We start from the raw sequence: 14,796 nt of genomic DNA, 5'->3' as shown, positions 1-14,796 counted from the left end.
ATTTGCATCAAGAGTGACAAGGATCAACACAAATCACAGTAAATTTAACTGGAGATTAAATATTTTAATATTGTGGACCAGGATTTTATGCTGATGTTTAGACCTGCTACACTCATGCAAGCTCCAGTGGTGCAATCGGTTAGCGCGCGGTACTTATAAAGCAGTATGCAGTGAAGCAATGCCGAGGTTGTGAGTTCAAGCCTCACCTGGAGCATGAGATTTTAATGCATGTTATAATCAAGTATGTGACTAACCAACCTACATGGGTAAATATGGAATCCTGCTTGACAAGGTTTTGCTCTGTTTGCTTTGGAGATGGTAAGGCACCAGGCTGGAGAGAAAATTCTCAGCAAGAGTGGCAAGGATGGACCCAAATGACAGCAAATGTCCACGAATGATCAAATAAATGATCATAATGGTGTGGGCCAGGCTATAAATAAGACACCCCCCACACACATCCATGCTCCAGTGGCGCAATCGGTTAGCGCGCGGTACTTATAAAGCAGTATGCAGTGAAGCAATGCCGAGGTTGTGAGTTCGAGCCTCACCTGGAGCATGAGATTTTAATGCATCATTGTGTTATCATTGCACCTCAGGGGATTTGGTCAAGAAGCGCATGACATTCATTTGGGTGATGGTAAGGTCCCAGACTGCAAAGAAATTTCGAACAAATTAAAGATGTGACAGTAACTGTGCGGACCGGGGGGATTTCACAAAGCAGGATTACTGAGTTAGCTGGATAACTGCTCAGAGTAAAATCCACAGAGCAGGTTTATTGAGTTAGCTGGATAACTGCTCAGAGTAAAACCCAGAACAGCTCTTTTAACTTCATCCCAGATTTGGGAGGGTTCCAGGTTTTACTCGATGCACTTATCCATTAATTCCCCCACAGTAGATTTTTGTGAAAAAAATATGCCACTAACCAACCTACATGGCTAAATATGAAATCCTGCTCAGGAATGTATTACTATGCATTATGTTCCATTGAGAGATGGTATGTTTTGTCTGGTTAGAACATTTTCATCAATAGTGGCAAGGATTGACATAAATCATAGCAAATGTATCACTGAAATCACTGAAGATTAAATATGTGATCATAATGGTGCGGACCAGGCTTATGTGCTGATGTTAAGAAGAAACAGACCCAGACAAGCTCCTGTGGCGCAATCGGTTAGCGCGCGGTACTTATAAAGCAGTATGCAGTGAAGCAATGCCGAGGTTGTGAGTTCAAGCCTCACCTGGAGCATGAGATTTTAATGCATCTTCGTGTTATCATTACAGCACAGAGGATTTGGTCAAGAAGTGTATGACTAACAATCTTACATGGCTAAATATGAAATCATGCTTCGGAAGGTATTACTATGCATGATCTCTTGGGAAAGGAGAAGGTCCCAGACTGGAAAGAAAATTTGCATCAGGTGTGACAAGGATCGACACAAATCGAAGTAAATTATCACTATAGATTAAATGTGTAACTATATGGATCTGCCTTATGTGCTGATGTTTCAAAAAGAGACAAAAATTTAAATTATGACAACAAAGAATTCTGAAAAACTACAATTTAAGTCCACATGGGGCACATGCAAGCTCCAGTGGCGCAATCGGTTAGCGCGCGGTACTTATAAAGCAGTATGCAGTGAAGCAATGCCGAGGTTGTGAGTTCAAGCCTCACCTGGAGCATGAGATTTTAATGCATCTTTGGGTTATCATTGCACCAGAGGATCGTTGTTCAAAGGGAAAAATTAAATGTGTCTTGGGAAGTGACTGTATGTCACTTTGGGAGATTAAGGGCCCAAATTGGCATGGAAATTCTCATCTGTAATTACAGTAATTAGAGAATTAGCAAGGTGAATCCCAGTAGCACAGTTGGTGAATGGCCAGTAATATTACTTCAGAATGCAGGAAAGTTGAATGCTAAAGTAGGAAGTTCAAACCTCACCTGGGTCTGACTATTCTGATACATCTGTACATCTAGACCAGAGATGATTTCTTGCACTTGGCCAAATACCGAGACAATAGCATAACTACAACAATAAAAAATAAAATGATTTAAGCGCTTTCATCCAGAGTGGCTTACCCATTTATACAGCTGGGTACTTAGGTCATTCAGGGTAAAACAAGTTCTCATATTTTTCCCTTTGAACAAAATCCCCTCTGGTACAATGATAATACGAAGGTGCATTAAAAACTCATGCTCCAGGTGAGGCTTGAACTCACAACCTCGGCATTGCTTCACTGCATACTGCTTTATAAGTACCGCGCGCTAACCGATTGCGCCACTGGAGCTCATGGGATGCTTTGCGGTAATTTCGAACTGCTTTTCTAAATACCAATAATGATGCTTGTAATTTGTTTATTTAGCAGACGCCTTTATCCAAAGTGTCTGACAGTTGATTAGACTAAGCAGGGGACAATCCCCCCTGGAGAAATTCAGGGTTAAGGGCCTTGCTCAGGGGCCCAACAGCTGTGTGGATCTTATTGTGGCTACACCGGGGCAACCTTCCAGGTCCCTGTCAGTACCTTAGCCACTAGGCTACAGGCTGACCCCTCTACCCGGTTGTATCCCCCCCCCCCTTTTTATTTATTTTATAACTTGCACTTCACAGCCACTGTAGTCTCATGTTTCTTGACAAAGTCTCCTGTGGTGCAGTGATAACAGAAATATGCATTAAAATCTCATGCTCCAGGTGAGGCTTGAACTCACAACCTCGGCATTGCTTCACTGCATACTGCTTTATAAGTACCGCGCGCTAACCGATTGCGCCACTGGAGCAAGAATAACCTCAACGACAACCTTTATACAAAACATGCTATTATGCAAACACTGTCCGCCCTCACATATTACAACCCCTAAAATCCTTAATATGGAGCCCAATTCTACCCATTGTGAGCCACATAATGAGTGGTTTAAGATATGCAAATTGCTTCAGTGACCTTTCCATAGGAAATGGCCTAAAAAAAAAAAATGTTTAAATATTTCAGGATGCAATTTGCTCTCTCTTAAGAAATACAATACAATCACAAAACCTGTGGATTCTTTGTGGTGGAAAATGTCTGGCCTACTAAATGTTTCAATCATAACAATAAAAGAATGCCCTGACAGCATCTAAATTTAAATCACATGATCAAAGCAACATTATAAAATGACAAAACCAGGTTTGTAAAATATAAAGAACCAGTTTCTTTATTTGTATGTTTTAATCATGTATACAAGATCAAAGTGAATTCAAATGGCCTGAATGTTGTTGGTACCAAGTAAAAAACAAAACTCAATTCAAAGTAATCTAGATGACTAATTGACAGAATGAGTGAATACTTTGACAGCTGGATAAGGAAGCAAGACTGAGGGAAGAGAGTAAGACAGACTTTGAAAGCTAAAGCTTGAAAACGGGCACATTTAACACAGAAAAAAAACCCTGAATTGAGGTAAAAATCCTGGCTGTGCTACCCACAACCCTGGGAGAAGCATACACCCAATTAAAGATAAGGGTGGTGAGAGGTGGAGGCACCCACCTGATATATACACCAGGCTCCCTCCACAATAAATTTGCTAAAGAGGTCTTTAAATCTCTTGCGCTTTAATGCGTTTCACATGTGGCCGTTTCTGAATGTGGTCATATACTGTAACCTGCAATACCAACACCAAGCAGACTTAAGCTTCCATTTTAGACAATGAGAACACAACTGCATTTTAATTTTTTAAATGAACACTTCACTCTGTATTTCACAGCACAACTGTCCTCAAGTTCTCCAGGATTAATTTAATAAAGAGTGGCTGATTGACTGACTGATTGACTTAATGAACAAAAACATGAACAGATGAATTCACGATCACAAGTTTTATTGTCAGAAAAATAAAAGTAAACCCTCTTCACAATTACGTATCAGTCCTACCTGTAGCACTTCTGCGGTTTTCTTTGAGCTTTTTAAATTATTTAATTAAGAGTGCTTACCAACCTCTGCGTTAAACCCCAATTGTGCCTCTCCCACTCCAAAATAAAACTGCATTCAGTTCTTATGAATATTAACACTTCATGTTTAAAATAGTGCATGTAAAGGGCCAGCAGTCAAACGGAGGCGGTCAGGATAGAGAATGTGAGAATTCAAGTTCAGCGCAGAGAAGTGATTATAAACTGCTTCCCAATGCAGGACCCCCCTCCACAAACCTTGCGTTAATATGTTGTCGTCAGTTGTCCACTGTCCGGCCATTAATCATTGTGTTACTCCCTTTTACAAACAAGAGAAGGAGTGGCGCTGAGAAACGGCGGGGACGCCCGGCCCGGTTTCATGCCGCTTGTGTAGGCCCATACTGCCGCACTCGTTCAGTGTAAAAGGCACCTTGTGGTTCTATGAGAAAACAAGCCCACCGGATAATGCTTGGTTGGCTGTACCAAGGGATTAGAACCTAGTCCCTTTAGGGCCATTTGCAGTGGTGGTTGTTCACCAGCCAAACTTTCCCAAGGATTCAATCTGTATCCCACTTATTTCCTCTGAAAAAGTAAATTTTTCATCCCAATTAGATACAGATTATATATTAACTGTAAGGTAAGCTAGTAAGATCTTCAGAAAACCCAAGGTGCAATTAAAAACTTCCAGTCCAACTTTCTGTTTTCTCTCTACAAAATGGCACTCAGCAATCTGCAACGGTCTTTTCCTAAGGCCAGGGTCAGAAGATTCATACCTCCTCTTTAAAAACCTGAATTTTCACCAGAATTAAAGATGGCAACAAAGCATTGTATTGTGACAAGAAAAGTCAAAGAAACCGTAAAACTCAAAGCCATGCCTGACCTCCCCCAAAAACAAAAAAAAATATACATCACCATAAAACACCTGCCTTCTGATGAACCAACCAATGCTCACATTTCAGAACGCTCCAACATCATCTGGCGAGCCAATGAGGAAAACAAAAATCTCACATCGCCAGATTCTTATTTAATATACTTCTACCAGTCATTGTCCCAAAAAGAAGTCCAGGAGCCTGCACGTTTCTTGTCACAGGCCATTGGGAGGGCAGACAGGGATGAGGGGGTCAGAGGTTGGGGTAAGGTGTCTGTGGCCGTGGCGGGACTCCCTGCAGGGGGTGTCTAGGAGGGCACAGTGATTTTTCGGGCCAGCAGCATGAGGAGCGCCAGTTCCACGTGGCCCTGGACTTGCTCCAGAGCCTCAGCAGCCTCTGAGGCAGAGAACCCTGCCGCCTGGATCTTCTGGATGTGCGCAGCCGGGAAGCACTCGCTCGGAGCGCGTGGGAGAGGGGTGGCAGAGGAGGAAGAAGAGGACTGGCACGGGATTGAGGCGGGAGGAAGAGGCTGAGAGACCTGTCGGGAGTCTTTATCGGGCATCGCCGGGGTGGGAGAAGGGGGGTCGGTGGTCGTCAGTAGGGCGTTTTGGGGAGACACCTCCATCGGAGAGGGCAGGGGGTTGGGGGCTCGCCCGTCTGCCACACCCCGGCCCTGCTGCCCCTCGGGGGGCTCTCTGAGCTCCAGACCCTGCTGAGGAGGGCTGGGAGTGGGGGTGGCCACCTCTGGCCCTGTCTCAGCCCTCCCCTCCATGTCCTCCATCAGCTCCCCATGCACCTTGCTGCCTCTGGGCACCTTCTCCCCATGCATCTCACTCCCTCTGAGCACCTTCTCCCGGTGCACCTCGCTTCCTCCTGACACCTTCTCCCCGTCCACTGCTTCTCCCTCCCCTCTCCCTGGGCTCCCCTCGTAGCCAGAGAAGTCGGCCGAAAGATCGGGGAGAGGGTTGGGGACTTGCTCAGGTTCGGTGGCGATCGTTTCGGGTGTAGGTGTAGGCGACTGGACACATTCCAGGGTAGCAGGTCCAGACTGCGAGACTGGACTGTCGTGGACTCCATCAGTGACTTCCCGGCAGGAGGGAGAGGGAGAAGGGGAGGGGGGAGGGGAGGGAGAAGGGCTCCGTTCCTGGGACAGCATGCGGCTGTTGGCCACCAGAAGCTGGTGCAGCTCCTTCAGGGCCGCGGCCAGGGAGGGCATGGGGTCAGAGTTCAGCTGCTGTTCCCCCTCTGCCTGGTCCCTCTCCACCTGGACAGTGGCCTGGGCGTCGATGGGCGAGTCCATGGCCGGGTCGAGGGAGGGGCCAGAGGCAAAGTGCTCATTGTGGACACTGAGGCTGGGTTGGAGTTTCGCGTCAGGGGGGGAAGTGCAGGGACCACAGACCCCATCCATCTCCACCCCCTCTCTCTCCTCCTCGTCATCGCCCCGCTCTCCCCAAACGTTCCCGCAAGTGTTTTTGGCATCGGTCGACTGCGTCATTTCCAGCTCTGACCCAGTCTGTAGTGTGAGGGGCCCTGGGTGGGGGAGAGAGAGGAGTGCAGACGACCCCGATCCCTCCCCACCGCCCGTCACCCCCACTTCCATTGCTGTGGGGGCGAGGCTTTCGGCGTTGTCCGTATTCGTAGCGACCTTCAGAGCAGAGGGGGGGTCCAGGGAGGCAGGAGGGGGGCGGGGGAGAGGGTCGGGACCTGCTGTGGAGGGAGGAGGACCCTGGGGCAGGGCCTGTGGATCTGGGGCCTCCAGGGTGTCTGGGATTGGGGGTGCAGGTCCAGGGAGACCCAGGAAGGGGAGATGGCTTTGGCGGGACCCTGACGCAGTCACCCCCTGTGGAGGGGGAGGGGGCGGGGGCAGAGAGGCAGGGGCGGACTGAGATCTGTCGAGGGCGGGGTTTGGGGCGTGGCCGGGGGGAGGGGAGGGAGTGAGGGAGGTTTTGTCAGAGGGGGTGGACAGAGGGCACGGTTGGACTGGTGGTGAGGTAGTTTGTCCATCTTCAATATCTACAGAGTACATAATAATCAAACTCAACCAATTTCAACAGAGTCATGCACCTCAGCTGTAGACTTACAGTGTATCAACATGCTTGGGAATCAAAGCCAAACCATGCAAAAAAAAGGCAATTAGAGCATACTTAGGTACATTTCCATAACATGACACAAGGAGACAACAAATAATTGGGTGATCTTTCAAGATTTTGAGAGTTGCTACACTGTTCATTGCGCAAGGTAAGCCTTTGACACTTTTGGCAAACTTGTACACTTGGACTGCCTTATCAAATAATTACTAGGACATTATGGGCAATGCTATCAGCGTAGATTTACTGCCAAATTAATTCCATTATCCATCATTGCAGTAACTTCAGTGCGAGATAATCTTTGCTTAAGTAGGCTTTAGAAGTGTCAAGCCTGTTTGGCACCCACAGAGTGCAGCCAATCAGACAGTAGCCAATAAAAGGGCCTGGGTTTGGGGGTTCCCTGGTTAAGGAGCTGCAGTACCTGCTTGGCGGCCCCCTCTCCAGCTGTCTGTCCACATGCATCAGTGCTGCTCTGTTCGGGGTTAGGACACACGACACACAGCACACAACACACACAGCACACAACACACACACAGCACGCAAGAGGCAGAAAGTTAGCACTCGCACACAAGGCATGCAGATTCACCACTCAAACTGCTGTTGCGTTCATGATGCACTGCGAGAGGTACAGCAGTGACCTGACCTCAGCGCTACCAACTAAATCTGTCCAGTGAGGACGTAGCTATGTGGTCATGTGACCTGCTGAAAGCTGTGACAGGGTATGGAGGAACATCAAAAATGTATTATGGCTACAAATTTCATTATAGCCATGGCCACTGCAGATGTGCTTCCAATTGATGGAAAACAAAAACCTCACCAAAACAGGATGTTAAGAGAAGGATAACCTTCGCTGCAGTTCTGGGAGTTTGTTGCTAGTAAATGCAGTTGTGCCGTATAAGTACACGAGTGAAACTCCTTGTGCAGGTTCAGGTGATGGCATGCGGTGACCGTGTGACAGGAATATGATCAGGGACAGGAGCCGCTTTGGGTGCTTGCATCAACAAGGCTTACAGCGACTGAGCAAACATTCTGCATGCAGTTGTGTTGTCAAATCTGTCCTCCAGCCACTGTCACCTGCCTCTCTCATGTGTAACCTCTACTACCACCAACTCTCCCACGCCCTCTCTATTCAGTTCACTAATGCCACATTCTGTTTTGACCCTTCCTCAGTGACCCCGTCAATAAAATCTCTGGCCTATATGCCCCACTGCCCTGCCATCCTGACTCCTCCCCCTCTGGACCCCTCCCCCCTTCCATCCTGACTCCTCCCCCCACCACGACTCCTCCGCCCCCAAACCTGACTCCTCCCCCCTTCCATCCTGACTCCTCCCCCCTACCACGACTCTTCCGCCCCCAAACCTGACTCGTCCCCCTCCATCCGGACTCCTCAGTGACTGACCGCTCTCCTGTACGGATCTCTGCAGCGCCTCGGCCAGCTCACGGTCGGCGATCTCGTCGGGCCGCGTGTCCGCCCCGTAGGCCAGCCGGGCGCACTCTGGCAGCTCGGCCTCCGGCAGGAAGCGCGTCTCCGACCCCGTCGTGCCGATGAGGAGCACGCTCTTCTTCAGGTCGATGGAACACTGGGGGGGAAATCGAGGCGCTGTCCGTCAGAGAAGAACACGCAACCCCAAATGAATGCTCACAAATTCATGCCACCCCCCCACCCCCCGCACACACAGCTCGTGCCTAACTCCGCTTAGCCATATTGCTGAAATAAGTCTTTGCTAATGCCTTATTGCTTTATTATGGTTGAGTAGTTGGGCTACTCTGTGTCAAACATCACAAATATTAAAAAAATACTTCAGAACAGCGATTCAGGCAAGGGTGAAGAGAGAGAGGGAGAGAGGGGGAGAGGGGGAGAGGGGGAGAGAAAGGCAGACCTGGTGTCTCTTCAGCATGTCCAGCCCTAGCAGCATGTCCATGGGCTGGTCCTCCAGGATGGAGAAGGAGCAGGGCAGGAAGTCCCCCTCGATCTGGACCTGGGCTGCAAATATTAAAACACCAAATACCGCACAGGCGTAAAAAGACCAAACAACACGACAAACACAGGAGAACAGAGCATATGAGGGTACAATAACTGTGAGAAAGGGGGATTTCCAGCACTGCAATGTGTGATCCTGATTTGGCAGAACTGCATTCAACATTTTTAAGATTCTACTTTCAGTTCCATTTTAGTTCCCTGCACAGACATGCTTAAAATTTTCCTTTCAGTTTAAAATCATTATATTTTTTTCCATGGTTTAGTTTTAGTTTTGATTCACATAAAACATCGATATAGATGTAGTAGTGCCCTCAACTGAAACCAACAGTCAGAATGAATGAATGGTAGGTGGACAAGTCGTAACACAAAAACACAGTGGAGGTTTTAAGACTATTGGTGAAGAGCAGCAGGGCTACAGAAAGCAGTGAGTGAGCGGGTGTGTCAGGGAGAGGCTCCGTGGGGGACGCACCGAGATGCACCCTGCCGATGATCTTCTGCGTGCCCACGCCCTTGGCGATGCCTGCCCAGCGCCGATCCACCAGACGCATGATGTTACAACGCTCGGCACACGCCTGGCTCATGATGGTCATCTGAGCCCCTGTGGGGGGACAGGGGGTGCAAACCAAGGAAAGAAAGAAGGGAAGTACAGTGCGGTCCGTAAATATTTGGACAGTGACATTTTCGTTGTTTTGGCATTTCAGCACATTGAATAATTGCACCCTTATACAGTGCAGTCCAAAAAATACAGTACTTACGGATTACACTGTTTTAAGAGGTTTGTGTGTGTGTGTGCGTGCCTATGTATGTACATGCGATGGGGCAGCAGACAGGTGGAGAAAGGGCAAAAGTGGTAGTTGGGAAAGTGTATTCAGTCTCAGTCTGGTTGGTTAGCAAAGATGCAGGCAGCAAACAAACCCACACAGGTGTGTATATGTCACACATCACACAGCTATGAGTAAATTAGAACCTCCCTGAGGCATCAACAGAGGAGTCTAAAGCAAACAAACTGCATCCACACCATGCTGGCAACACAGGCCACACACAGGCACTCCAGCCACAATGGCGGCAGTCACCTGAGTCCACAAAGGCCTTGACCGGGTGGTTGTTGACTTTGCAGTTGATGTAGAGCATGACCACCTGGCCAAAGCTCTCGGGAGCCTCCTCCATGGCGATGGTCATGTTCTCCTCGATGTTGTGCTGCCTGCAGAGACAGCCCATAATAATAGCAGCAGGCGATGAGTCAGTGGTCGGGACGCACTCAGCCTCATAAGCACCTCCACCGTGTGTGAGAAACGGAGGATGTGTGCACGGAGCGGTAAACGGAGTCAAGCACTTACACCGCTAATCTGCTCATCAGATGACGTATCCAAGGCGATGTTCAATGACTACAATTTGATCGACTGCAACACGTTTGTCCAGTAGAACTCACACAGGAGATATGAGCTGCTGTATTTTCCTTTCCTCTGGGTGCCAAAGAAGCGTCCTGACAGGGATTTGAGGCTGTACTGTGTGTGTGCCTGTACTATGTGCGTACATTGTATGTGTGTGTGTGTGCGCGTGTGTGTGTGTCTGTGAATGTTTACCTGATGTCCTCTTCTATCTTGGCCTGAGCCTCCAGGTCGAAGGGGTCGGCTGTGAGCAGTCGGATCCTCTCCTGCTCTCTGCGTGCTCGCTCCTGCTGCTGTTCCAGCAGCACTTTGGTGAAACGCTCTGTGGAGAGGGACAGGGGACAGCACCATTTTACACCACATTCACTCTAATACAGCCCCATTTTACACCATTCACTCTGCTAACACATCACATCATTCACTCTGCCCCTAGAGCACCCTGTAACATGACATCATTCATTCTGCTAATGAGGAGCCCTAGCCCAAAGCTCTTGTATGTATACTGCTGGATATTTTCAGCGAAACAACTCAGGATATGGGCCTTGTTCAAATGTACAGCAGCAGAGCATCAGAGGGGATATAACCCTTCAAGCTCTGAGTCATGACATCAGTTCCTGTGCCAGCACATTAATCTGTATATGACAGCTTGCCCACTACACAGACATACAGCATGATTTCCGATGAGACCTCCTCTCTACAGCCCTCAGACTCGCACTGGGATTATGGTCTTAACGGTCACCTTTGTTACAGCATCCAACACAACATATGTTGAAGATGCAAGCAACGCTCACCCAAATCTCCACTGAGCAGGGCCTCAGCCAGCGGGGGATTCCTCTCCTTCAGGAGGGACAGCTCGTGCGGGTTAGCCAGCAGCATCTCACGGAGCAGGGCGGGGTCGTCCAATCCCTGCGGAGAGGAGGCGGAGCCTGTGAGAGAAGGGGGCGGGGGTGGGACGGGAGATTGCTCCGGCTCTAGCTGCTGTGGCTGCTGCTGCGGCTGCTGCTGCTGTGGCTGCTGCTGTTGTTGTTGCTGGCGCTGCTGTTGTGTGTTTGGGGTTTGCCTCTGCTGTGAGGTGGGCCGTCGACCCGAGGAGGTGCTCGGGACTGCGATGGAGCTGAAGTCTATGTGGGGGAGTCCTGAGAGAGAGAGAGAGAGAGAGAGAGAGAGAGAGAGAGAGAGAGAGATGACAAATGAGGGAAGGATTATTTCTTCATTATTATTCATTCATCTGCCAGGCACACCTATCTCGGGTGGCTTAGAGGACGAAAAAGTAGAAGGCAGAGAGGACAGGGAAGAGTGGAACGGAGAGAAAGATAAAGGCAGAAGGAGAAGCTGGATAACTGAACTGTCTGTTCTGGCTCCACGGTGGTGGAACGAACTCACCGTTGAGGTCAGAACTATAGAATCTCTCCCCACCTTCAAGCGCAAGCTGAAGACACACCTCTTCAAGCAGCACCTCTCCCCATCCCTCCCTACCTCCCTGTGAACCTTAATTGTTGTCTCTGTGACTTGCTTTGTGTATCGGTATTTTGAGTTGGCTAGGTAAGCAGTGTTTGGATAGTTAACTTTGGTCACTTTTGCTCTGTTTGTTTGTTTGTTCAAAAAAAAAAAAAAAGGCCCTTGTCCTTATCTTTGTTGTGCAGGTAGCAGTTGAAATTGTACTTCCCTCTAGGGTCTTTCAGCGAACTTATCCCTGGTTATGGGTATGCACTTTGTTGTACGTCGCTCTGGATAAGAGCGTCTGCCAAATGCCAATAATGTAATGTAATGTAATGAGTGGGAATTTCTAGGGGAATTACTTTGGAGGAAGGAATTTAGGGAGTAAATAAAGAGAATGGAAGTTGATGAAATTGTTTAGGTATGGTCGAAGTATGAAGGGGGAAGTGAAGGAAGGAAAGAAGGCCAGGAAGCGAGGACAGTCTTCCCGTTTCTGAAGCCTGTTACAGGAATGTTCTGAGAGCAGGGAGAACGTGTGACCCATGGGGGAAGTGAAACCTGTCCCCAAAACAGCCCATTTTACTGTCCTCCAGCACTGCAGACCCCTCCCTCTCAGGTGAAATGACCCAGCCAACACAAAACGTTCTCTCAATGTTGCTGCCGTGTAGTGGCAATGTTATAACATTGACAAAACATTCCAGTAGCAATGTGAGAATGTTCTGTGTTAGTAGGGGATTTTCTTTGGATCAGTACCACACAGACACTGTGCAAATTCGCTGATCATTAAACTGGCCCATCCTATCTGACTGAACCTCCAATCCACATCTTATACAGCTCAGTGAGTCAGAGCTACATAAGCATAGCAACAATAAAAAAATAAAAAAATGTTTTTAAGTGAAACAAGGCTGATATTGCACCATACCTGGAAATGCAGGCTGAGGGGGTGGCCGTCGCTCTGCCTGTCTGAGCACTACCACGTCCCCGTCCTTCAGGCCATACGCACCCAGAGCACGGGTGGGGTCCTGCAAGGGCTGCTCTGCGTAGGTTATCTGGACACACAGAGAGAGGGGTCACCGCTGTGAGACTGAGATATCCCTTACACAAAATGTGAGGCTTTTGGTTTCCGTCAGATGCTTCCGAATTACATATCTATCCACATCCTTTACAGCTCCTCAACGATCATTTGATCCAGTGTGTAAAGATAATGCTATCCAACAGGCCAAGCCTGACAAGTATGAAGATTCACTGAGTCTCCAGTGAACAACAGGACAACCAGACACCTTTAATGCTCCATGCCCATGACACAAGTTAGGCGGAAGATGAGGACAGAACATTCTTATTCAGTCATTTGACACTGCCATGAAACCAAGAATATTATGCAATACTGTTGCCAGAATGAACATAGACCTAAGATTGCAATTAATATAAGAGCCTACCAGTAAACAGATGCCTTAATAGATCAATATGACATTGTTGAAAAACTATGACAAAACACCTTCTGAATACTTATGCTTACAAATAGATACATTACAACACACTTATGAGTCAATATTTAGTACATCCTGGATTCCTGCCTGCTCCGTTGACAGTACCCTATGTCACCAGGACTCCGGTAAGAGAATCATGGTGAACTTATGACAGTCCACTACAGCACAGGACACAGAGCTAAGCACAGAGCTCAGAGAAACTGAAAAATGAAAATGAAATCAAGTTATTGCGCAGCACATTAAACGTAACAAGTATTTGCATAATCATAAAATGGAAATGTCTGTTTGCAGGGCGTAGATATACCTAGAAATGCAAGAGAAAGCTAGGCGAGCTAAGTTTGGCTGGGTACGAACTTGCACAGTATCTATTTGAGGATGGTGTTTGGTCTTTTGACCAGCATTGGATTCATTACTGTCGGTATGAGTGTTGGTGGGTGAGTTCATAAGAAATAGCTCTAGAAATGGCTAAGAATAAGTTACGTTTCATTATTTGGTCATTTTAGCCTTTTTAGATCCAGTCGTTTAGAATACTAACAAGCTATTTGGCGACTAGATTCTAAGATATCAACTAACAAGTTAGAAAGCAGGGTAAGTTAGCTAGCTATCAGTATTCATAACGCTAGTTAGCTAACTGCTATATCATATAGCAATCTTTGTCTATAAATAAAAACGTGATCTAGCTGGTTATCTGTCTGCGGATAGCTAATTAAGGTTAATCAAATGTCATATTAATGAATGTTAATCGGGCAAAATAGCGTTGGAAGCTCTCGAGAATTAGGTTTAGCATTAAAAGCAGTTATCATTCGTTTGCCACATTGGTACAACGAGATGCTTGCTACTTAGCATTAGCACTAACTAATATTAGCAGGCTAGCCAGCCACCCCATGAGTTGCTCAGGTTCACCTGTATATCTGTAGCCGGTATTCCAGATTCTAATTCACACAGAGCCACAAAGTCCCTCAGTTCGAGTTCGGGTGACACGTCCAAGGAAAATGTTATTTCCGGGCGGTCCCTCGGAGCGCAGAATACGGTCACCAACATTGCGCTTTTGGGTAGGTTCTGTCACTTTAACCCGCGGTGCACAGGCGTCGCTTCTCCAACTAGCTAGCAAAGCTTTAATGTTTAGTTTGGGTAGCAATATAGCTAGCAAGCTAAGATCTCCAAAATCTCACACAACTCCGGCGATAGCGAACTCTTCTTAGTTTTGTGATTTGGAGAGCCAGTGACCGACCTACACATGTAGTACGATAGAGAAACAAGTACACGCCACGGCACAAGAAAAGGAAAACAGTTCCTTCTTTTTTTTTCTCTTCGACTCGCACCCTACTTCCTCGACAATGCCACACTACCGTAAATGAATTTAGCTGCTGCCCGAGCATGATTGTCGTGCTCTGGGGGTCGCAAAACACTTCTCATTTCTGACCTATAACTGTGAGCTTCTCACGGATGGAAGATATCAACGTTGTTATTCAGAATACAATTCTAATTTTATATATATATATATATATATATATATATATATATATATATATATATATATATATATATATATTCAGAATACAATTCAGAATAACAGCTGTAATTCATGTTTTAAATACCAACACGCAATTTGTGCGGTAGTATGTTATATGACAACTTC

General features: G+C 47.2%; 1 protein-coding gene and 6 non-coding genes across 8 annotated transcripts; 4 read left to right on the top strand and 3 right to left on the bottom strand.

Moving 5' to 3' along the window:
- Positions 1-120: 120 nt before the first annotated feature.
- On the top strand, positions 121-214 carry trnai-uau (transfer RNA isoleucine (anticodon UAU)). Its single transcript has 2 exons — positions 121-158; positions 179-214. It is a non-coding gene; the product is annotated as a tRNA-Ile (tRNA).
- Positions 215-462: 248 nt separating this feature from the next.
- Positions 463-556, top strand: trnai-uau (transfer RNA isoleucine (anticodon UAU)). The gene is made up of 2 exons: positions 463-500; positions 521-556. It is a non-coding gene; the product is annotated as a tRNA-Ile (tRNA).
- A 596-nt stretch (positions 557-1,152) lies between these two features.
- Positions 1,153-1,246, top strand: trnai-uau (transfer RNA isoleucine (anticodon UAU)). Its single transcript has 2 exons — positions 1,153-1,190; positions 1,211-1,246. It is a non-coding gene; the product is annotated as a tRNA-Ile (tRNA).
- Positions 1,247-1,586: 340 nt separating this feature from the next.
- On the top strand, positions 1,587-1,680 carry trnai-uau (transfer RNA isoleucine (anticodon UAU)). Its single transcript has 2 exons — positions 1,587-1,624; positions 1,645-1,680. It is a non-coding gene; the product is annotated as a tRNA-Ile (tRNA).
- A 512-nt stretch (positions 1,681-2,192) lies between these two features.
- On the bottom strand, positions 2,193-2,286 carry trnai-uau (transfer RNA isoleucine (anticodon UAU)). The gene is made up of 2 exons: positions 2,249-2,286; positions 2,193-2,228 (listed from the first exon to the last, which is right to left on the bottom strand). It is a non-coding gene; the product is annotated as a tRNA-Ile (tRNA).
- Positions 2,287-2,679: 393 nt separating this feature from the next.
- trnai-uau (transfer RNA isoleucine (anticodon UAU)) lies at positions 2,680-2,773 on the bottom strand. Its single transcript has 2 exons — positions 2,736-2,773; positions 2,680-2,715 (listed from the first exon to the last, which is right to left on the bottom strand). It is a non-coding gene; the product is annotated as a tRNA-Ile (tRNA).
- A 384-nt stretch (positions 2,774-3,157) lies between these two features.
- On the bottom strand, positions 3,158-14,541 carry ddi2 (DNA-damage inducible protein 2). 2 transcript variants are annotated; one of them, XM_061219884.1, is made up of 10 exons: positions 14,061-14,541; positions 12,593-12,719; positions 11,025-11,369; positions 10,429-10,555; positions 9,919-10,046; positions 9,315-9,443; positions 8,745-8,848; positions 8,264-8,444; positions 7,286-7,336; positions 6,703-6,790 (listed from the first exon to the last, which is right to left on the bottom strand). In XM_061219884.1, the coding sequence occupies exons 1-9, from the start codon at positions 14,196-14,198 to the stop codon at positions 7,326-7,328; spliced, it is 1,290 nt and encodes a 429-aa protein (XP_061075868.1). In that variant the 5' UTR covers positions 14,199-14,541; the 3' UTR covers positions 6,703-6,790; positions 7,286-7,325. The 2 variants fall into 2 exon arrangements, with proteins under 2 accessions (XP_061075867.1, XP_061075868.1); XM_061219883.1 differs by lacking the exon at positions 7,286-7,336 and having other exon boundaries at positions 3,158-6,790.
- Between the last annotated feature and the right edge of the window lie 255 nt (positions 14,542-14,796).

The sequence above is a fragment of the Conger conger genome, chromosome 14 (assembly GCF_963514075.1).
Source record: "Conger conger chromosome 14, fConCon1.1, whole genome shotgun sequence".
Taxonomy (NCBI): domain Eukaryota; kingdom Metazoa; phylum Chordata; class Actinopteri; order Anguilliformes; family Congridae; genus Conger; species Conger conger.
Note: the sequence above shows the minus strand (reverse complement) of the source record. Positions and strands in the feature narration are given on the sequence as shown.